At 35.9% G+C, this 25,369-nt stretch overlaps 1 protein-coding gene across 2 annotated transcripts in view; it reads left to right on the top strand.

The window, feature by feature from the left end:
- Nucleotides 1-21,309, top strand: part of arap2 (ArfGAP with RhoGAP domain, ankyrin repeat and PH domain 2) — a 196,489-nt gene extending 175,180 nt beyond the window's left edge. For both annotated transcript variants that reach the window (XM_056462289.1, XM_056462288.1), the window contains exons 29-33: nucleotides 659-741; nucleotides 5,098-5,133; nucleotides 5,366-5,429; nucleotides 16,471-16,590; nucleotides 16,841-21,309. In XM_056462289.1, the coding sequence (XP_056318264.1) occupies nucleotides 659-741; nucleotides 5,098-5,133; nucleotides 5,366-5,429; nucleotides 16,471-16,590; nucleotides 16,841-17,170 (633 nt within the window). In that variant the 3' untranslated portion in view covers nucleotides 17,171-21,309. The remainder of the gene's footprint in view (nucleotides 1-658; nucleotides 742-5,097; nucleotides 5,134-5,365; nucleotides 5,430-16,470; nucleotides 16,591-16,840) is intronic.
- The last annotated feature ends 4,060 nt before the right edge of the window (nucleotides 21,310-25,369 follow it).

Below are 25,369 nucleotides of genomic sequence, written 5' to 3'. Positions count from 1 at the left end.
TTTCATCATAACAAACACTGCGCTGTGAATAATCCAGTTAGATGGCTATTTTATGGAATAATAATTATCATTATCAAATTATATGAAAATGTTACTGATTTTTTGAGGGGGGGCATATTGCCCTAGTTTGACCTGACCTTCAACATTATAGTTGTACTTGAAGCCTGGAAGAGTTTGATTTGTGCATCATAGGTCTCAAACTTGATTCCTGGAGAGCCGTAGCTCTGCACAGTTTTGCTCCAACCCTGATCAAACAAAGTTAATCCAACTAATCAAGGTGTTCAAGACTCTTTTGGTCACCTTGATTATTTGGATCAGCTGTGTTTGAAAGGATTGGAGCAAAACAGCAGATCTGCGGCCCTCCAAGGATTGAGTTTGAGACCTATGGTGTAGATACTGTTCAAATAACAATTAATATAATGGTAATAATAAAACAAATAAATAAATAAATACACTACCTGACAAAAGTATTATCGTTGATCCCAGTTGTAAAAGCAACAAATAATGACTTTTAGTTGATTATTTGGAAAAGTGGGAGACGTTTTCTGATGAATCATCTGTTGAAGTGCATCCCAATCATCACAAATACTGCAGAAGACCTATTGGAACCCACACTACATTAGGTATAATTTTGAAACATGTGCTGTTGTTTCCACAGAGCACCAAGCCAGAAAGAGAAGCTCCATTAAAGTCTGTAAAATGTTACTTTGGGCTTCGAAGGAAGTTGAAACCAACAAGCAGGTAAACAGTCTCAAGTATTTATCTAGCTCCATGCCGCTAAAAGCATTTAAAAGATGTTATTTTACATTTCACAGAAGTGTTAACTAATTGCATCTTCCTCAAGCTCCTTAACAAATTGATGCTTTTTGTAAGAATTTCTCCATGTCCTCATTATAAACCATATTTTTATCCAGAACACGCAGAGCCTGCAAACAGTGGTATGAAACAAATTATTCAAAATTAGCGCGGCCACATTGCAAGACATATTAATAATCCTAAATGTGTAATTAAGATCGATTCATAAATGCTCTGACATTAACTCTAGGTTGACGTTCAAATGAGTTTCCTAGTTCAGCCTTTATCTCTATAGTGCCAAACATGCAGAGCTGCTTGGTTTAGTGCCAAATGCCCCCCATCAGAAACGAGACTATCACAGTCAATCTGAAAGCAGATTTATATCTCGCAATTACGAAATTCATTAAATGTAATTTAGCAAATACACTGTACTGTGTTTTTCTCTCTCCTGCTGGGAAAATGGTTAACTGTGGATTTGTTTCATTTCAATAATGCTGTGTTTTTGTAATTTATGGCAGTCGTGTAATTTATTCGTGCGCCAAAGACGGTTTCGCTAATGATCATTTATTCATAATTCTTCCAGTGAATGTATCCACCACATGATTCCTACAATAGCATTTTAACCCAAATGACGTTCAGTCTGTTTGCAGATCTTATTCTTTCAGCGTTACATTGAGCTATTGACATGCAAACTCTCTTGCTTTTGTGCACCGAGGGTGTTTGTTCAGCTGTAGGCACATTCTGTAGACTTTCACAGGTTCACCTTTGCTTGACTACTGGCAATAATATCCACCTTATTTTAAAGGTGCCATAGAATGCATTGGAACAATATGTTAAACTATTCTCTGAAATATAAATTAGAAAAGTATGTGGCTTATGCTGAGTTCAGACTGCACGATTTTCAAAGTAGTCACGTCACAGATGTTTTCCCACTGCATGACTGTTTTGGCTAGCGTTCGTTGCTGCATTGTTTACACTGCAAGACGGATTGGCGAAAGGGGGTTTCATACTGCATGACTTTAAAATAGGAAGAATTTCTGACAACTTTGTCTTGGTCCACAAACTATGTCTCACAACCAAACATACGCGAGAAGTGACATGGATACAGCACAAGGTCACGTAGTATATCTTTTGTTATTAACTACATAATAAGAAAGAAAATGTACTTATTTTGCTCACCTGGCTTTTGAAGGGAATTAGCAATTCCTCCTCAACTTTTTTCTTGTTCAACCCGGTTGTGGCATTGCTCAGATGACATTTAAAACATACACGGGTGTTCCTGCCAAATTTACACTAGGTTTTTCTCCATTTCTTGGGTTCAAAAAGACTGAAAAGAAGCCCTTTTAACTTCTCTCACAACCTCCCGCTGGCCAGCAAATACCCACACTACTGGATGCTGCTCTCTCATTGGCTGTAGGTAATCGGCGATGTTATTTTCAATCAGAACACATTTCACAAGGCATGATTTGAATCGCAGACAGCTCCAGATATTTAACATGACAAATATCTCAAGGGTGTTGACAACTCATCTGCGATTCTCTCAGATTGCATCTTTGATTGTTACTCACGTGAACGAGCACCGATTTGACAGCAATTTCTCTAAACCAGTCAGTGAGTCAAAATCGGGGCTAAAATCATGCAATCTGTATTAGGTAAGTGCAAATATGAGAAACGGATATGTAGAGGCCCAATTTCAAACATAGGAATTGGCCCTAATATGATATAGTTGGTTTTGACCATATTTGGAATGGTCGTGAATATTAATGAGCTCTGCTCTGATGCTCCAGCAGCTCATCCCAGTGCCTGATGCTCACACACACAGAGTGATGTACTATGAAATACATACATGCAACATAATCATATACAATACTATAATCAATACTTATTCCATTCATTCATTTTCCTTCGGCTTAGTCCCTTTATTTATCACAGTGGTGTAAACCGCCAACTTTACCAGCATTTGTTTAACACAGCGGATGCCCTTCCAGCTGCAACTCAGTACTGGGAATCATCCATACACACTCAATCACACACAATACAGCCAATTTAGTTTAATCAATTTACCTATACTGCATGTCTTTGGACTTTGGGGGAAACCAGAGCACCCGGAGGAAACCCACGCCAAAATGGGTAGAACATGCAAACTCCACACAGAAATGCCAACTGGCCCAGCCGGAGCTCGAACCAGTGACCTTTTTGCTGTGAGGCGACAGTGTTAACCACTGAGCCACCATGTCACCCCTATAATCAATACTTAAGTTATCAAAAATATTTTAACAAATGAAGTAGATTTCTTGTTAAAAATGACTACTCAACTGAAGTGGTAGAGAGGTGTATTTTACCGTGAGTGAGCGAGCTATCTTTATGCCACCAGAGTTACTTAGTTTGCTTCTGAGTTGTGTTGTTGATTAAATATAGGCTAACATATAATTGTAAGTCAACAAAAGAGGCAGAGATTTAATATTATAATTATATTTTTAGGGTTTTAAAGGGCACCTATGATGCAAAATCAGCTTTTGTAAGCTGTTTTAATAGAACTGTGTATAGGTACAGTGTGTCCACAGTTATTTTGGAGTGATATTGAAGTGCTGTTTATGTGACACATGTGGGAACGGTGGGCAGGGAGAACCAGCTCATTTGCATTTAAAGGCACAGGCAACAAAACAACTGCAATGTAATGTTACTCCAACATTTACATATTCACCAGGGTATAATAAATAATCTGATGGGTATTTTGAGCTGAAACTTTACAGACACATACTGGAGACACCAAAAATTTTGCATACATCTTGTGAAAGGGGTAAAATAGGAGCCCTTTAAAGCATTGTTTCTCAACCACGTTCCAGGAGGTCCACCAACACTGCATGTTTTGGATATCTCCTTTGTTACACCCATTACAGGTCTTTCAGTCTCTGCTAATGAGTTGATGATCTGAATCAGGTGAGTTTGGTTAAGGAGACCTGCAAAATGTGCAGAACTGGTGGTCCTCCAGGAACGTGGTTGAGAAACACTGCTTTAAAGTATATTAAAACCCAGGCAGCAATTAGTTTCAACTTCTCTATAAACAGATGTATTTTTGAAGCTTATTGGCATCCTTTCACTCAAGAAAATCATAGCAATTCTTCATTCGTAGGAAATAATTTGTGGCCACAATTTAGGTGAATTAAAACAAGAGCGTGAATTAATACAACAGGACCACGATTTAATTAAACCTAGTTGTTAATACATGCTCACAAATTAATTTGTTGTGGCCAAGATTAGCAGAATTAAAACCAGGAATACAAATGAATACAAAATGGGCACGACTCACCTTAGATGAAGGAATTAATTAACCAAAGCAGCCACAATATAACTAAAATTAATTAATAATACATAGCTATAAATTGAAGTTGTGGAAATGTATTTCTTTATTTTGGCACCTCATATATTGAACACAAATTGTGGAATATTTTAGACTTGATGTTATTACAGCTTGATTGAAAACAAATATTTTACTTCATTTTGTTTTAATTTAATTTAAAGTGTCATTAACCCAACGTCAGGGTGACGTCAGTGTTCAACATCGGACAGACATTGCATTTTGGTTACATTCCAGCACACCCTAAAAACAACAAAATATCAACGTCTAATGATGTTACAGCTTGATGTTCTGTGGATGTTACCAATATGATGTCTCTCAGACATTGGATTTCAGTTGCCATACCTGATGAATAAATATCAGTATTTGATGTCAATATGACGTTGGTTTAAGATGTTGGTTCCATATTGAATTTTGGTCACTTTCCAACACGACCTAAAATCAACCAAATATCAATGTCATTTCACGTCGTTATTAAACGTCAAAATAACATTGTCCTTAGACACTGGGGACCTAAATCTAATCTAATATTAATGTCTTATGATGTTGGGTGTCTGCTGGGAAACACCAAATATATCAAGGCTGCATGTAAAAAAAAAAAAAAAAAAAACTGTTGCTAAGCTATGCAATTGCTAACATGCCATGAGTGAGGTCAGAAGAGATACTGAACTATTTAGACCATAATTTACAAAAACAAAAGAAGTAGGTAAGCAGAAAATCTCTTACACAAGCAAAACGGACCACTTTGTTTCTGTAATTCCAGTCAGCTGTCAGTGTAAGTTGAGCTGAATTTAATGGTATCTTAGCACTTTAGAGGTTCAGACTGTGGCACCATCAGGAAAAGCTGAATATAGCTGTAAATTGATGTGGAGAACCTGTATGAAATGCTGTGAAACTAATGGAATACTTTTTTTGTTGTTGTTTTTCTGACTAATTTTCAACAGTTGGGGATTTACGGTTTATACTGAAAAGCAGCAGTGGTAAGTGCAATTAACTCTGTTCCTAATTACACAGTCAATCTCACGCTTCAGTACTGTTTTTAGGAAAACATTTAGCAGGGACTGGGTAATATGCCTTTTTTAATATTTCAGTCTGAAACTTATTAAGGCTTTTTGGTACAGCCTAATACTTGAAGTAAAGAACTAAAGGACTGAATTTCAAATAGTACACTTGAGTGCTTCAGTGTTCGCTTTTGCATCATCTCTGAAACAGGTATTTCTGCTGTAAAGGGAATGATTCTCAGCAGGACTGGGTCACCTCCATTATCAGAATGAAGGTGAGCTTTTTTCCTTTTCTAATAATGTGCAGTTAACATTCTTACAAATGGGCTGGTTTTTGTAATGCAATTTTAACATCTGACAATGTTTCACTTATTTTGAATTTAACAATAAAAATTTTTTTAGCATTTTTATTTCCTTGTATAAAGGGACCATTTACCAAAAATCAGGAAGCTTTTTTTAGGGGACTTACAGTATAGAGAATACTTCAGTGTCTGTTACATTTATTTTCCTAAGTGAACTTTCTAATATTGTCAAGTTAAAAGTGGCTCAAAGACTAAAGGGGCAAATCAGAATAAAAGTGGGAAAACAACTTTAAATGTTGATTATATATATAAGCAAGAAAACTTATGTTTTTTATGTTTGATTTACAAAAGACCACCAGTAAAATGTCTGTTGTTAGGCATATTTATAACAATAATATTTTGATGACATACACTTACTGGCCACTTTATTAGGTACACCTGCCCAACTGCTCATTAATGCTAATTTCTATTTGGCCAATTACATGGAAGCAACTGAATGCATTTAGGCATGTAGACTCGGTCTGCAGTACAAACTGAGCATCAGAAGAAAGGTGATTTAAGTGAGTTTGAACATTGCATGGTTGTTGGTGCCAGACGGGCTGGTGTGAGTATTTCAGAAACTGCTGATCTACTGGGATTTTAACGCACAAACATCTCTAGGGTTTACAGAGATTTGTCAGAAAAACAGGGAAATATCCAGTTAGCAGCAGTTCTGTGGGCACAAATGCCTTGTTGATAATGTCAGAGGAGAATGGCCAGGCTGGCTCGAGGTCATGATTCGCACAGTTTACCCATCTTCTGATGGCTACTTCCAGCAGGATAACGCTCCATGTCATAAAGTGTAATCATCTCAGACTAGTTTCTTGAACATGACAATTAGTTCACTGTATTCAAATGTCCTCCACAGTCACCAGACCTCAATCCAATAGTGCACCTTTGGGATGCAGTGGAACGGGAGATTTGCATCATGGATGTGCAGCTGACAAATCTGCAGCAGCTGTGTGATGCTCAAATGTCATTATGGACCAAAATCTCTAAGGAATATTTCCAGTACCTTGTTGAATCTATGCCACAAAGGATTAAGGCAGTTCTGAAGGCAAAAGGGGGTAAAACCCGGTACTAGTTAAAACTTCACTAAATGGCAGAGTGAAGAAAAAAAAACTTCAGAGAAACCAGGCTCAGTTGGGCACGACCATTTTAATTTCTCCACTGGCCAAACGTCTTGTGCAGAGCTGCAGTCTCAGTGGCGGAGGTTGGAAGCTGGCCTCAGCGAAACCAGTGGTTCCCAACCTTTTTTAACCCGCATATTTCAAACACTACGCATTAATGAAACCACATAAAGATTTACATAAAGTGGATCAGAACTTCACTCTAGCAGAAAAGCTAGTCCACTCTTGTCCAGCAACTGTAAGTTGAAACTATAACATATCTTCAATGTAATTCATTTGCAGTTAAGTGTCTGAAAGCATTACCTTCATTTTGAACGTAATGCAGTATACATTAATACGTATAATAGTTTCTTTAGTGTTCTTTTAAATATGTTAAACTAACTATTTGTCACAAGGATATGATATCCCCATAGTTCCCTTTTTATAACCCTGCACCTCCTTTTCCCAGTTAAAAGAAAACTAGACTTAAGAATCGAGAGAAATGTTTTCAAGGTCGTCCTCTGTGAGTGTAAATTACATTATCGAAAATCGTCTCAAATTGGATGCTCACTGCAATTTTAAAATGAAATCGTTATTATTTGTGTGGGGGTGGGTGGGTTGGTAACTTACTCAGACGCAAGGCTGCTAACTGTCTTTACTGAATAAACATGAAATCCAGAGTCTGGAGAGACTCTAACACTTTAAGGAAACAGAAAAACTAAAATCCAGGCAGATGCCATAAGCAGGTAGACCAACAGCAAAGCAATCAGGGAACAAGCAGAACAGATTTAGATCAGCATAGGACAGATTTTCTACTCAATATTGAAGCAACATTTGTGTTCAACTTTAACAAATACAAATGTGATCTTGTTGATTTTAATCATACGTCGATGTCTTGAAACCCCAACATGTGCACAGCACTTGATCAGACAAAACACTTCTACCACATAGAAACAGGCACCCATGCGCGGTGATTCTATCATTTGCCTCTTTCCGAATGAAAGGGCCTTAATAACGCGTCCTTGTTGCTTTTGTGAGTTACAGAAATGCCAATTTATTTGCCTTATTTATTTTGCATGTCTTGCTGATAATTTTACGTGCATAAGCATGAGTATCTTAATACCCCGCACCAGTATCCATTTACCAGATCTTATCCCAGTGGCATTGTGTTCTGCGAGTGCTGGTCTAGGACCATGTCCACACGTACACAGGTATACAGTATTTGCAAACAAACTTTTCTTTCATTTAAAAATAAATAAATAAATAAACTCTCATCCACACATGCTTAGTTTGAAAAATATCTTTGTCCACATTAAAAGGCAAAACGGCCCTATGAACTATTGACAAGGAAATGCCAAAGCAAGAGGTGGTGATATATTACAAACCATAAAGTCATGTTGGCCAATCAGAAGTCTTAAAAAAGTATTATTAATAGAAAGCTATACAATATTCTATTTGTGCATATACATTAGATTAGTCAGTACTGAAGCCAAATCTGGATCTTATCTAACAAAATAGCTTACGATAATGGTCAAAAAACGAATACAGCCAAATTTATATGTTATAGAAAAATATTAAATACAAATTTTAAAAAGATGAAAAATCAAGAGAAGCAAAAACAAAAAAAAAAAATGTAAAAATGTTGTAGGTTGTAATTTATTTGCAATATTTTGCTTGAATTTAATTGTATTATCTTTCAATTTCTAAATATGTTTGGTGACTAAAATATTATTTAATAAATATATCTGTTTAATAAATCTGTTTAGTTTTAATGCACCAAAATACACTGCCTATATTCACTAAAAAATAAATACAAATATTGATTTTCAAAATGGGCTGTACTCAATTATGCTGAGCACTATACATAATTTGTATATACATCCAATTATGACTAGACATTTTAGATATAACGATGTAATACTATAACAGCCCCTCTGCAATAGCATCACAGCCCACAGATTGAAAATCTCTGCTAGTTCATCTTTAAAGAAATATGCTTACTTTATAGAAGTACACTAACTTAGATGTTTTGGCTTACATACTAAAGCACAAAGTACTTAATTAAAAATGTTGTGTGTTGCTTAATAAAACATTTCAATGTATTCTACTTTAACCCTTTGTGGTCACTAGATCACCGTGGCGTGTTTATATTCTCTTTTTTTCTTGTTAGTCTCAAAAAGACTAAGAAGAATACTCACACAAATAAGTGTTATACCCCATTCTAATCTGTTAGGTGTCTAGTTTTTTCACATACAGCTGACCTGACCCAAAACAGACTTTACAAAATGTAAATCATTGTAACATTTTTTTTGAATGATAGAACAGAATCATTTTCACATACTTGTGAAGCAAATATTGCAGCCTACAAGACTGGTCATGCAAAAGTCTTATTCGGGTCCATTCAGTGTGTTTTTTTTTTTTATTTTAGCTACTTTTTTTTCTCCAGAAATTACTAACCATGCATTGTATATGTATATATATATATATATATATATATATATATATATATATATATATATATATATATATATATATATATATATATATATATATATTATATATATATATATATATATATATATATATTTTTTTTTTTTTTTTATTGTAAACATGTTCATCCATCTTTCTCACATATAATTCTAGCACAGTTTGTGCTGAATACCAAAATAATACATGTTGGTCAATACTATGTTATACGTAGCTGAAATAAGCACAAATGTCTGGGAATGTAAAACATATTAGAAGCCCCAAAATCACCTCAGACCCCAGAGGGTTAAATATATGATACAAATTTACAATAGCAAGTTAATTGTGAAATATTACATGTCAATAGAATATATATTAAGTGTTAGTGTATGTTTAATAAATGTTCAATAAAGCCGTGAAACTTCAGTGTGATTAATGTGAAAGCATTACCTTTTTGCACTTAATAAAATATAAGTAAATAAGTTTTTACTTATTGTAAGTATCTTATTTCCTTAAGCACATTTTAATATGCTAAACTGAAACTATTTTTCACAAGGACCATAATATCCCCCACAGTGCCCTTTTTTATAACCCTGCATCTCCTTTTCCCAGTGAGAAAGTTAGAAGAAAACTAGCCTTAAGAATCGAGGGGAATGTTTTCAAGGTCGTCCTCCATGAGTATAAATCACATTATCCGGAAAGGTCTTTTAGCTGAAATAAGGTCAAGCAGAGTGGCACAATAACACTGGTTCCAGCAGCCTCTTCCTTAGACGAGCTGGGCTCTACAACACGCAGAGGGCCTGACTCAGCCCATTCACTATTAATAACTTCAACCAAAGGCAAGGGATGCCAGAGGAGGAGGAGATGATTTAGCCATTGTTTAGATCTCTCTTCCAATCCTCTAACCCTCTCAGATTTTCCCTGCCCTCGTTTTGGTCCTAATGCTTCATCCTTATCTACTTCCCCACAGGTTCACTGTTTTCATTGTCGAGGCTTATTCTTGCTTCTGTGGCCTTGAACTGATATGAGGGGGGAAAATAAAGCGCTTTGATTCTTAAAGAATTAGTTCACTTGCAGAATAATAATTTCTTAATAATTTACTCTCCTGCACATCCAAGATGTTCATTTTTTCTTTCTTTTGTGGAAAAGAAATGAGGGTTTTTGAGGAAAACATCTCAGGATTTTTCTCTGTTTAGTAAACATTCATGGCTGTCAATTGATTGAACTGTAAATTAATAGATTAGATTTACCTGTAAATGAAGAGTTTTGCCTTTGGCTCAGCTCCTTGTTTACCACAACAGACCGGTGCATTGACTGAACTCCCTATCAAACTGGTGTTCCACCATTCCCTCACTCGTGAACAAAACCCCAACATTCTTGATCTCCTACACGGACTCTTCAAGTCAAAGACTCTCCTACCTGGAGATAACAAGCTCAGATTTATAGAGGCTAATTCTCATCCCTGCCACATCACACATAACTGCAACCCATCCCAATGTATAGTGAAGGCCCAGGTCCTATGAAGCTAACAGGACAACATCATCTGCAAATAGCCTAGTTATTCTGCCCATAAAAATAATGAGAAGAACCTGCGACAAAGGGCAGACCTGTTGGAGTCCAACATGCACCAGGAACAAGTCTGACTTATTGCTGGCAATGCGAACCAAGTTCCTTCTCTAGTCATACAGAGATCGGACAACCCTCAAAAGACTGCCATTGCTTCCCATACTCTCAGAAAACCAATTAATGAATGTGACGAGACACAGTCAGCCTTCTCATATTGCACAATGCACATGTGACCTGGTTGGAGGGGGTATACGCTTATTTCATGCGGCTGCCATTTTAAGGGCGCACTCACACTATGCTTCCCGAACTGTGCCCAGGCCCGTTTCCCGGATCGTTTGGGAAGTGAGTGCTTTAAATCGGGCTCAGGGGCAGTTCAGTTGGCTGGCCCTGGCCATTTTGGAAGAGGTGTGCCAGAGCACAGTTCACTTGGGCTTGCAGTGTGACTGCAAAGTGTGCCTGAGCCCGAAACTGAAGACGAGACGTGATTTTTAAATTTTTTTATTTGATTATTTTTTTTACACATTTTTTAGGGGGTTTTAACCTTTAATGGATAGAATAGTGCAGAGAATTGACAGGAAATAGTTGGGAGCAGAGAGAGGGGAAGGGTCGGCAAAGAACCTCAAGCCGGGAATCGAACTTGGGTCGCCGTGAGCACCATGGTGCTATATGTCGGCGCACTTAACCGCTAGGCTATTGACGCCAACCAAGACGTGATTTTTAAGGGACTGTTTAATATGGATTTATTAATCATTCTTACTGTTCAGTAAACGTTGTTCTGTTCAAACTGTCGTAGATTATTAAAGACGCAAGCCGCTCACTGCACGACAGCTGCACCTTCAGCAAACTTCCTAATTCCTGCAGCATGAGGACTTTATGATTGTTCAAAGGTGATCTGTTTGGCGAAATATTTGACTGCGTGTCACCGCATCCCAAACGACTAAAATAACTATAACTAAAGAAATCTCAACTGTGTTGAGCGAGAGCACTTTTTAAACTGAACAGCGCATCATCGATGACGTAAGTGTGCTCAGGCTCGAATGCAATGTGAGTGCGGACCATCGTAGGAGACGGGAGGGGGGACAAGGTTGCTTTGGCCGGGTTCAAGGCAACTGTACATAGTGTGAGTATGCCCTAAAACATGAAAATGAGGCTGCAGTGGGAAGAAACTGGAAATGTAGTATCAGCACTGTAAACATTGCAATGAAATACTGTGGACTACAAACCTCAAGCTGTTGCCATGATTTAAAAGTGCAGAAATGGTGTAAAAATCCCTTTAATATCATTTAGTTCAGTTTAATTTAAACAATTAAAAGCATATTAGGCATCAAACTAAATCACAATCTCTTTAAGAGTAATAAAGCTTAAGTGTCCTCCTAGGCTTTAGTTCATGGCACCAGGTAAACACCATGGGGACACTTCCCTGCTTCAGCCTATGTAACCCGGTGAGAGATAAAACAATGCAGTCCTCTGTAGCACACCCTCATGTTGTCTGTAATAGTTTTGTCGTGGTACTGAAATTTTAAAAACCTCCATTTCCCGCTAACATGTAAGTGCCACTGAGCATGTTTTAAATACTGCTGATTTGCAATAGTATTCACCAGTACTCAACTGAAATGACTGTGATTGGCTGTGAAGATAATCAGTTCACCGCTCTTCACCGAGTGCCAACACAGATACACGGACACTGGAGCGTTTTAAAGCCACAAAGATCAGTTGAGTCATCAGCAGATCGCTCGTCTGTGTTTGCAGTCGGTAAACATCGGTGAACTGATGACCTTCACAGCCAATCACAGTCATTTATGTTGAGCACTGGTGAATACTATGGCAAATCAGCAATGTTTAATAACCTGCTCAGCGGCACTGACATGTTAGCAGGAAATTGACATTTTTTTTTAAATAAATTTCACTACTGAAATTCAGTATTGTGACAAGTGTAATATAGTGAAAGAATCAGTTCATTAACTTGAGTTTAATAAATTGTATTTAAAACGTGTGTTTGGGAAAGAAAATGTTAGCTAACTAGTGCCATTTCCCTTAACTTAGCTGAAAATGAGGTCTGATCCCTTTTTATTTTCAGTTTCCATTTAGAACCGACTTTTGGGTCACTCGGAAGGCGGTGAAATTATTATTTTGTGTCACTTTCCCTTCACTGATTAGACATACAGCCAGGAACACAACGTTCCTGTGTGACTTCCAGTTTCTTCCCACCACAGCCTCAATTTCGCTTTTAAAATGGTGGCCGCATGAATACAGTCTATAGAGCTGATTCAGTGTTCCACAGTTCCTCCTGAGTCCAAGGTTCTACTCTTGGCAAGCTTCTATTTTTCAGTACCCTAGCACAGACTTTTCCAGGGAGGCTGAGGTGTGTGATAAGCCTACGGTTGGAACACAGACTCTAGTCCTCCTTCTTAAAAAGCAAAATTGATGTACTTTATGCACAAAGGCTTGTCTGGAACTAGCTCTGGGATGCAAGCTTTTGTGGTTAGAAAGTATATATATATATATATATATATTGCTGTTGTTGTTATTTAAGAAAATTACATCGATTTCAATTGGTAAGACCCTTATTCCTTGTAAAACATTTACTCTAGAGCTATTTGAAGCAGCATTGAAGCTGCGATTTGAATGCCACTGAAAAATCCAAGGATGTTTTCCACAAAAACCATCTTTTCTACTGAAGAATGGAAGAATATCTTGGATGACAAGGGGGTCAGCGAAATCTCAAGAAATGTTCATTCTGGAAGTAAACAAATCCTTTATTTATGCATTTAAAAAAAAGGAGATGGAACCAGAAATGTTCGTTTCTTTCTCCAAACGGATGAGTAAACAAGAAGTGAAGCACATGTACCATAATTCAGTATACACATGGTTGCGTCTCATTATTACATGTGCTGAAAGTGGTTGCGGAGTTTGTGCAGGTAGATTAATTGAAACTATGTGCTCAGAGACTCTGCTAACCTCTCGCCGCTTCCATTTCACCCAGAATTCTGCTTGGCATGGTTTCCATAGCAACTGGAGGTAGGTAAAGGCGCAGGCAGATGAGACCTTCTGCTGCTAAAATGAGGATGTAGACGCGAAGAACAACTCAAAGGCCATAAAGTCACAGTGGAAAGTATGAGGTGTCTCAGTGAGTGTTCAGCTCAGGAAGAAGTCCACAATGTTCCTGCACATTTGTTCCTACATCATTAAGGTCAGAAAGTTAGTGGTAGTTAAAACTGCTCTAGAATATATGGAAGTTTTAAGTATTTCAGTTTTCCAAGACTTAAAGAGCTTAAAGAGTATATGCAATTTCACTATAAAACCCTTTTAATTTGTTCCAAGTTTCCACCATCAAACACATCCAAATACCAGGTACAATTTTGATTTTGAGGCCTAAAAATGCCACAAATTAATACCTAAACTAATTTCTGTAATGACATCATTAACCAGAAATGACCTCTAAACAGCTGTACTTGTATTTGTAAACATTTAACTCCATTACAAACTCTGTGGATGGATAAGTATTGTGAACAACTTTGATGAAAACATATAGAGAAACGCTTTCGCATGTCGAGATGTTCATAATATGTGTGTGTACTGGCACTCACCGGCTGCTTTACGTGCACACGCGTCAGAGCTTGAAGGTAAACAAACAATGGCTTATCATAAGCATTTTATCACTAATTTTTTTCCACAGTTGGCATTAAGAAGGAACAAAAATTTTATCTGACTAACATTCAGCAGCTATATGTGTCTGGAAAAATATTCACAGGCTTTTATTCTCATTAACCATGCAGACGTGAATGCATCTAAGTGTTCTAATTGGCTAAAGTAGACGTCTTACGGGTTTGCTTTTCCTACTGTATGAGAACACCCTGCTTCTTAATTATTCCTGACTGCATGTGCTTTTCGAAGACATACTAATATGGACAGACCACAGACCTGCCAAGCTGTGAGACCGCACACAAGATGCAGTATTTAGCTGTTCATGAAGGGCCGTATGTGTTTGTTTCTATGATCCATGGAGTTTGTTGCATGCCTTTCTCCGCGATGTTGTCAGGGTCAACGATAGAGCTTGTTGTGTTGTACGAGAATTGGACAATGGCGGACTTTGTCTTTTATCAGTTGAGTTTGTTACCATTCAGACACATCGCCTACATCCATGCTGCTGTGTTCGCACATGTTTAAAATCATACAAATTACCAGCAGGGCTAATGTTTGGAATGTATAGGGTACTGCTGTCAACTGTTTCTGCATTCAGACCCTGGGATTCAGGAGAGAAGTCCTCCTCATTTATAGCATTCACGTGATTATCTTTGTAATGATAAAACAAATTGCGGTTGTATAATTTATGAAATTACGAACAGCCTATCGCATATGTAATGACATTAAATGCTATGCTGGTCACGCCCACTCCTCCCTCTGCTCGCAGTGCTCCACGTCCATCATAAAAAAATTCTGAGGTAGACTTGAACTGAAAAAGGGGGGCTTCATGACCCTTTAAAACAAGTTACAAAATAGTTCTAAAATAATAGTTCTATATTTATGTAATTAAATCATGAACTGTTAGCAGTCAATCATGATACAGTGGTTCCTCATTAATTCTGGGAGTTACGTTCTAAAACTACACTCACTACACTATTTTCTCAGATAGGCCTTAACATTTTCACACTTTTGTCTCATTTAAACATTCGCGTAACTTCTACCTTCCTTCAGCATGTCTAGAAGTCTTTTTTGTGAGATGGTTAGCATCTTTCTCTGCCTTTTAAGTGGTACCATGGGTGTCTTTGGTAAACAAGTTGCAAAACATACAGTACAGCACTTCAGAGTCACACTGCTAGCGGTCAAAGATTTATGTACATTTGGCGAGCTGAATACATTCTGTACTGTACAGAAGACACGGCATGGAGCAGATTGATTGACAGTTGTCTACAGCCAATCAGGATGCAGAACACAATGCGCTGTAAAAAAAAAAAAAGGCATGTCAAATACTTGAAAAAATCCACGAAACTGCAGGGGCCGCGAAAAGGTAAACCGCGTTATTATTTATTTATTTATTTATTTATTTGACATGGACATCACAATTACACTGGACAACCAAATGCATTTGTTTAAGTGTTTTAGCAAACTTGCTAATTCTCAACACCTGTCCACAGGAGGCTTGACAAAATTGACAAAATGGAACTATAATAAAAACATATACACAGCATCATAATTCTTTACATAAAATTACTGGAGCAAAGGCAAAAGCAAACTTATGACCACTGTACATTTTTTAAAGTTTGTTTTATTACTGTAAAGTTTAAAATAACATGCATAACTTCCCAAACAACCATTTCCATCTAACCCTAAGATTTTGTATCTGTACATTTAATGTTTTGCAAAAATTGGTATTTCATTTTAGAAAAATGTTATTTATTTATTAAGATTTTTATTAAAACTGACCAATAAAATGGTTGTCTGGCTGCTCTTTTTGTTCTTTTTTTAAGAAAAACAGTATGAAACTTGATCAATATAGCGTCAATCCCTGGATAAACAGATCATACATGATCACTGTGTGTAGCTTTGCTGTAGTTGTGTTTTTTCAGACACTTTTTTTTTTTTGAAACTGAATTTTACACACAGCAAAATTAGCCAATCTTCAGATTTGTTTTACATAATTTGTAACTTATAAATCTTGTGGCAAAGAACTGTTTTACATGAATGTTAAATAGTCTATTGTTGTGCTTCCAAAAAAAGAAAAATTGTTTTGTTTTAGATGTTACATTTGCAATCTAAAAAAATCCAAAAGCATTCACAAATGCAGTATGGAAGAAAAAAAAGCATCTGTCTAACATATAAATATTTTTTTGCAGCACGGCAGTGACTTATGGCCTAGAGACCTAAAGCAGAGCACATCTCTACCTTATAACCTGAGCAGAAGGAGGACATCCACTCCCAGCACCGCACAGTCAGGCACTAAACACCAAAGAGAGGTCAGCACCAACACTCACATAAACATCACAAACACTTAACAAACCACTTCATTTATTACTACTTAATGAATTTTTGCTTCAGTGAACACCTCTAAAGGCCAGCACAGATCGCTGTTCTCCATCTCTGTTGACAGTAAAGCCATTTCCATGTCCTTTTAACCCACAAAACAGTTGTTGGAATTGGGCATCCAGTCTGTTCACAGAATACAAAACATCCGTTGACTATAATGCACTTCCTTTTTGTGTGCAGGTTAAAGGAAAGTCGGTGCTCACTACAAGTATAGAAGATTCAAATACACAAAACCAAATGGCCGCAGATGAGGGCATCCGACCGGACTCGCTGCATAAATTGGCAAGCGCTGAAGGAACTCCGGGTGTCTCCAGGCTTGAAATGGTGATTGATGACACACTCCAGTCCCAGCGAAGGGCATCACTTCAACAAGACACTGGCACTCTAACCGAGATTTCACAGAGGAAAGCCGCCATGCCCGGCAGAGGAGTGCAGTTGCCTCAAAACCTCATTAATGAGCTAAGTACTGTTCTCAACAAAACAGGACGCTCTCAGAAAGAAGCCGATTAGGAGAGACAGAAAGACAAGAGCCTTGTCCATTACACTTCAACGGTGCAAGAGGAAAATCAAACTCAGACCAAACCCAAAGCAAAGCTGCCTCCAAGTAAGCATAGTGCTATATGCATTGAGGATTTAAAAGATCTATTTGTAAGTATTTTCCTGTATTAACAGCTTTTTTTAGTGCCAATGTATGAATAGAACCTTAAAACATAGCTTTACTTGAAGGGGGTGTTCATTAGACTGGGTGACACTTTATTTTGACAGTCCGTTGGTTAAATTTAAGTTAATTTGCAACTAATTCTCATTAGATTATAAGTAGAATGTTAGGTTGGGGTTGGGGTTAGGGTTAGTGTAAGTTGACATGTACTTGCAAAGTTTCTAATAGTCAGTTAAATGTCTGTTTAAGGAGCATATCAATAGATATTAAGCAGACAGTCTACTAATACTCAAATGGACCATCAAAATAAAGTGTTACCTTAGACTGTTCTGAAGTCTTTATGAACATGAAATGACACATCAATAATATAAATGAGATTTGATGCATGCTTATGACAGCTGCCGTTAAGTGTCATTCTCTCAGTTATGTCATAATGCAAAGGGGACATTATTTGAGGTGTATTAATTTATGTCAAGTTGTCATAAAGACATCATAACCTATATTTCTCTATATCATGACAATCTGACACTACCAATACAACATAACCTGCCAGTTTCTTTGTCATGACAACTTGACATCACCAGTCAACATAGCTTGTCATAAATCTGTCATAAACATGATTGGTATGAGGCCATTATAATTGTGGTGAATTTTATAACAGCATCATTAATATTTTTCTAGTAGTAAAAAAATAAATGTTAATACATGTTAATTGCCTTGTTATAAATCGATGTGTGAGTATTGATTCTTTTAAATTACAAATTCAGTTTGTTCCACTGAAAAAAGTGATTAGACAATTTTTCATGATACAATAATAATGGCCTCCTGACAATGAAGTTATGTTGTCTTGGTAATGTCAAGTTGTCATAGCAAAGACATCTCAAGCAATATCATCCTTGTATTTAAAATGACACAACTGGTCGAATGATACTTAACACTAAAACTACAGACATAAAGTGAATAAAAGTGAAATGTTTTGACCATTTTTTTAAATGTTATAATTTAATAACTTAAAATAAAAGCCACATGTCTATAATAAACAGATTTTTAATAAATATGTATATGTTTCTTTCCTACATTGTTATTTTATTAAAATTACAATACACAAAAAAGCTATGAGTATTCCCTCTGTTGCCTAGCAACTTCCTGCTGACTTTCTAAACTTTCTGATAGCAAAAACATAACTTTATCTCAGATGTGTTTTCAAAACAACATTTTCAGTGCCATGAAAACCTTGTGAAAATGAAAGTGGGGCATGGGTGTTTGCAGGCATTTTAGTAACTTGTGCACATGTATAGGCTATATTACAAAATAAATTTGCATTTGTAGGGTAATGACTTAATAAAATTTGATAACAGACATTAAAGAGCCCCTATTATGGGTTTTTGAAAATGAGCATCCATGCGGTGTGTAACACAGCACTAAGTGAAGGGAAATATCCAGCTAAGGCTTAAATCTGAAAGTGTGCTGGGTTTAAAACTAAAATCTATAAAACATTCCACTCAGAGTGGGTTAAATTAATAGTCTGGGTAACAAGTCTTTAGCTGTGTCGACGTGACGTTGATATGGAACTCAAGCCCTACCCATTTGTTGCGCGCACAAACCTGGGAGAATTTAAACTCCCGGCCCCGCCCACAAACACTGTAGAAAGGAAAAGAGGAAGACAAACACTGTAGCAGATATATGATATATTAGGGAAGCCGAAGCAAAGGGAGTGAGTGACTGTCACGTCTGGCGTAAAGCAGGAAATAATAAAAGGTGCGGATCCAGATGCAGCCAAACAAACATTTATTTAAACAAACAAAAACAAAGCAAAGCAAAGCAACAAGAGAAACGCAGACGTCATGGGAGTGACCAAAAACTAATGACAACAAAGTGCAAAACAGGGTATAAATACACAAGGAAACAATTAACTAAACAAGCTGACAAGAGGGTGGAGACAATTAACTCAAAGCCTAACAAGTTTAGGGGTAAACTAAGGTGAGCAGGAAGTGACATGAACACAGAACTGAAACATACAAAAACAGAAACCAGGATGTTACAGTGACATTAAAAGCATAATTTTAATATTTTAATGGAAGCTGTCAATGTTAATTTAATGTGACAATATGACGTCTATTAAATTGACTGCTATGGTAATTCTAGTAGTTCTAGAATTCTGGTAGTTCCAGTGTTAACGAAAGTTGTCATTAGCATGCATAAAATCCCCTTCATATCCATGTGTCATGTCATGATTATACAGGGGTGATGTCAGTCATATGAACACCACCTTCAAGTAAAGTGTGTCATTAAAAAACCCTACAGTTCTCCTTATGTTTTCCATGAAGACATGTAGATTGTTGTTTGTTTGTTTTTTGTTGAAAATCTAAACATGATGTTTCCTGAAAAACCTTTTATGGTTTGAAATGCAATATGTGACGTAAAAAAAGGGATTTATTCAAACTTTCAAATTAGTAGTTCTGTATAGTATATAATCTCACATATACTTCTTTAGTATAATAAAACTCATAACAGTGTAACTTTAATTACCTCATTTGTCAACATGATGCAGTGCAAACACATTCGTATCACCGTAAGCAGATGACTGCCGTCATTTTTTTGTTTATTTTGTCTGTGAGAGGAAAGTGTGGACTGTGTCAGGATCTTTTGTTTTTACTTTAAAAGCAAATAATTAAATATTACTTCACTCTAAGGACAGTATATTAGTGCATTAACACTAGACCTACAGAGGAAGTCATTTTGACTGTTTATTGAATTTTGTCATTTAATAAGTTGGTTAAAATAAAATGTAAATAACTATAGTACCTTGACTTTTCCTAAATGTGTGTACTGTATATTTCATTCGAACATTGTTATTTTACTTAAATTACAAAACACAATAGCATATGTATGCCTTGAATTGTCATAATGGTTAAATTAACTCCATGCATTTCAGCGCCTGATACTTTTTCCTGTGCTTTTGAATATTTGTGCCTCTGTTGACTAGCAACTTTCTGCGACAAAGGCGGTCTCATTTAAAAAAAATGAGTAGGCTCCTTCAAATGCAGCCTTAAAATGTGACATTCATTTCCTAGGAAATGAAGGACACAACCGGTGGATCCTTTCCAGCTTTGAACATCCCAAGATCCATTGCGCACTGATAATGGCAGGACATTTTTAATAGAAAACTCCGGATTAAATGTATGAATTAGGTTTATTTTACCTGGCTATTTAAGCACTTGTTAATAAAACAAAAAGAGTATGATGTGTCTTACTAAAAAATTATCTTATAGACAGTTTACATTACTATGTGGACATGGATGAATCAAAGGAAATATACAGTACTTCTAGCTTTTGTAAATCTTGCTGTGCCTTCAGATCGCTTAAAATTATTTTTAAAATCACTTAGAAAAAAATGTCATTACAAATTTGTATTACCGCTTATTAACGGCAGCTGTTACGGTTGCGAGGTGACAAGATCTGTCCAAAATGCTCAGTTCAGCCTCTGAAATGAGCCACAGCTATAGTTTTACTTCATGTTTTTTAAACTATTCAAAAACTACATTTTCACTTTTGACATTTTCGCACCTTCAAGGCTAGTTTTGTAACTTGTACATAAATATAATCTGTTACAAAATAAAAATATTTTTACAGTCTATGAGAGCACCACGTCACTCACTCTAGCAATGTTTAGTATTAACATTTTACACTCGAGTTAAATTGATTGAATTTGCACAAAAAGGCACAGTTGAGGTGAATTCCATGTCTTCGCAACAAACCTGTCGCACATTTCCCATCCCCACCGCACAGCGAAAATGTTCCTGTATTCACACGTTTGCTTTGACTTTGTATGCAATCTTCTTACTCAATACTTTTAAGGGTCCAAATAAAACTCATCTGTTTAAATGGACTAAACTCATAACCACTGATTTAATAGTCACTTAATTATCACTGAATACCCTGGCAGTGGCAAATAGCTTTAGTTTTAGATTTAATTTGATTGCATTAATGTTTAAGTTAAAATTTACAAGATAATTAAAGGGAATACTGCTCTTAAAAACACCTCAGTTGTTTAGTGTTATTGCATTTTTTAATACCAGAACTTTTAAAATAAGTAAAAATATGATTAATCACGATTAAATCGCAGAATATTCATAAGTTTAATTGTTGTTTTAAAATGATATAGTTTGCTCACCCTTCACTTGTCACACATCTTTTTTAGCTGAACAAAAAAGAAGATATTTAGAAAGATGTTTGAAACTGGTAAACACTGGCTACATTTCCATCCACCTATTTTTATGTGCATTTTGGATATGTGCATAACTAGGTTAACTAGGAGTAGGATAAACCTTTAATTTGATAAAAAATAAATAAATAAAACATGCGCATAAACTGTGATGGAAACACTTTTACAAACAAATTCCAGTATGCGCATTAAAAAAAGTCATGTGATTTTGTTTTTATCGTGTGATGATAAAAATGTGTGTGAATGGACAAACCAGCAGGCTGAGCACATTGTAAAACATCAAAAGAAAAGTTGTTTTGGTCATTCTAAAACACCTTAACCATTTCAGTATTACTGTTATTAAATTATTTGTTACCTCCAGAACTGTTTAGAGCATCTCTGCTCCGCATCTCACACCTTCAAATGCCATCCCGTGTTCATTCCGTGTCGGCATTTCTCTTCTGAGGTGCAATAATTTATTAAATAAAGAAACAATTGACGCAGCTTCTCCTTCCGCAGCAAATTCTGTTTTTACTGTTGATATTTGGCGCCAGATAATCAGGAAGTGATGATTTTGTTTTCTTTGACTCGTTGGATGGAAACGCTGCTGTATTTGCACGTCTTTTATGTGATATTCCAGTTTTGCGCATGAAGTTAATTTGCATTTTTGGATAGAAACAAAGCTAACAACAACAAAGCTTGTTTTTCCTACGATGGATGTCAGTTGTTACAGGTTTTCAACATTCTCCAAAATATCTTCTCCAAAAGAAAAGGCAAACTCAAGGCAGGTGAGTAAAATTTGAGTACATTGAGTACATTAATTAATTTTTATTGGTTGTTTTTAATTCTTTTAGTTTTGCAATACTTTACAGTAGTGAAAAGCTGATATATAACTTCTTACATTGCAACTTTTTTTATTAACTGTACTTCACAACATCGATTACAGTAGGTTACTGTCATAGACTGTAAAAGATACGGACGTAGTATCCGTGACCGCGTGACGTCATCCATAGGTTTCTGAAGAGCGCAAATGAAGTTACAAGTGGGCGTGGCCAACCATCGCCATTTTGTTTGCACGTCATCGCACCCACCGGGACTGACCAAATAAGGGCAAAGAGGCGGAGCGTCAGTGGAGCTACAAACACCTGCTGCCATTTTGCTTAGATGGGCTTTTCTTTGGGAGAAACTCTTTTGACTTCATTACCTGTGATTCGTTTGTGTTCTGACCATTTGTGCTTGGTTGTACACTGTATCAATAAAGTGTTTAGTCTTTTAAAACACTGTTGTAATACATTGAGCCACTAAACATTGTTCGTATGACGTTTTTCAACATGGGGAAAATGTGAATGACTTCAAAATACTTCAAATATAGTCTGTGTTAGTAAATGCAAGGCTATTGATGAAATTCAGGCATAAATATGTATGACAGCATTTAGACATGTATGACAGCTCTAGACTGTTCTAGAGCCTACAGCTAATCAGTCTGTTAGATTCTGGAGTGCAGTTCTGAAGAAAATTATAAATGATAAATTATCTTAAATAAAACAAATACATTTGTAGAGACGGTATATAAGTATGTCATTTCACTCGGAAAATGGAGGCCACTTGTGAGACAATAAAGTACACACAACATGCCATATTATCTGATAATTAAAGGAAATAATTCCAAAAGGCAATTGACTGTGTAAAGCCAAATAAAACAACACAAAAATACGATGTATATGCCGAGTTCAGTGACTAATCACCCAGAATCAGATGAGGTGATGTGACGACAACCAGCGAAACCAAGCTGTCACTCAAGTGGCCAAGCCCTTAATTATGTACACTTAATAAAACTTAATAAAAATTACACAGATGAGTTTTAAAACATTCATCCCCTTCACAGTTGTCATGAGGGGTAATATAAGCTATATACACCAAAACCATCTTTTGTACCAGGTTGTAAACCAGCATGTTTTTATCAGCTGTGAAATTGGCCAATTCAGCATTGCAGTCAGTGAACATCTGAATTTCCTGGAGCCAGCCCCCAAAGGCCATTCGATGAATTGCAGTTTCAGTTACTTTCGTATTAGCTTCACATGGGAGATCAGGAGGTTGCCGCTTGGTTACTGTCTAACCTAAAGGAACAGGTTTTTATCTAGATTGTGTAAATTAAGATTATTGTATCATGAACAAACATGTAAATCAACAACTAACCTAAACAACAAATGCTAAATGTTGTACTGTTAGTTTGATACCAAATTCATTAATGGATATAAACATAAATTGTACCTTATTGTAATGTTATTTTATACGCGTTGTAGTTAAGATCAATCAGTTCAACTAGTTTGGCTTTAATCAGTTCAATTCTGATGTGCTTTGAGGTATACCAAGCTTGTTTTTTTTTTTTTTTTTTTCTTTTCTCTAGAGAGTGTCCTTATACAGAGGAATACAAAAATAGCCCTGCTGTTTCCCCTCATTGGCATTCCTCTGTTTTCATGCTAGTTGAAGGCACTACCAGACAATGATGCTCCAATTGCATTGATCTGTTTAGAAGTCATCTAACCTCCATGTAATGAACGTGGTTGTTCAGACGGGAGCTGAATTAGTCATTACTATCCTAATGGTCTGCCACGTGTTCGTTCAAAAGAATCTTGTGCCAGTTTATAGCTGGATACAAAAAGTACCCGCCATTCCAAACCCTCCAACGTTGTTGAATAATGCATAGTAGTATGGGAAGCTTACACACTGAATATTGTCACTCAGTTTGATATTAAATATTTATAGTTGACATTTTATGTAGATTATGAATCACTTAACAGCCGCCCGCATCTCATGGTTGTTTTTAAAATGGTAATCTTGCACCCTGTGTGTCGTCAAAACATGCAAAAAGCTAAAGACTGCGAGAAGCGTAAACAAACAAAGATTAAATTATATGGTTCATATTCACAACTGTTCGAAAGTCAGTGGTTGGTAAGATTAATTACTTTAAAAAAAGCCTCTTATGCAAAAGATTGCATTTATTTGCTCACATATTGTTAAGAAATATTAAATTGTACAATTATATATGTATATAATAATAATAATAATAATAATAATAATAATAATAATAACAATAATAATAATAGTTATTGTTATTACTTTATTTATTTTATTTTGTTTATTCTATTCTATTTTTATTTTATTTTATTTTTTATTATTCTATTTCATGTTTATTCTGTTCTATTTTAGTTTTATTTTATTTTATTGTATTCTAATTAAATTTTTATTTTATTCTATTTTATTTTTATTTAATTCAATTTTATTTTTATTTGATTTGATTTTATTCTATTCTATTTTATTTTTAATTTTATTCTAATTTATTTTAATTTTATTCTCTTCTTTTTTTATTTCAAAATGCAGTTATTCCAGTCTTCAGTGTCACCGTATGATCATTCATAAATCCTGCTAATAGGCTAATTTGGTGCTTAAGGAGCATTGTTAACAGTAAAAACAGCTACTTGATATTATTGTGGGAGGAATACTACATACTAGTATGCAAAATAAAGGTTAATATGAGTAGGCTATGATTATTGTTATTTCTCAAACATATGGTAAAACTACAATATTAATATTAGGCCTATGTGTAAGTCTACTGTTGGTTATAATGCTAAATATGCTGTATATACTTGAAATGGTCAGAATACAACTACTCATAATTTTGAAGTTGAATTATTATGTTTGATACATATGCTTGTCATTTGTCATTGACAACATTATTAGACCATTTTTTCACTGGTAAAATGAGACATTTGTCATTATCAGATTCCCTCTTGCATTATATTCAACATTATATAAGCTAGAGTAGCTATACTGACACTGTTAAACA

Source organism: Danio aesculapii, chromosome 7 (assembly GCF_903798145.1).
Source record: "Danio aesculapii chromosome 7, fDanAes4.1, whole genome shotgun sequence".
In the NCBI taxonomy this organism is placed as follows: Eukaryota; Metazoa; Chordata; class Actinopteri; order Cypriniformes; family Danionidae; genus Danio; species Danio aesculapii.
This window is presented reverse-complemented; position numbering and strand designations above follow the sequence as displayed.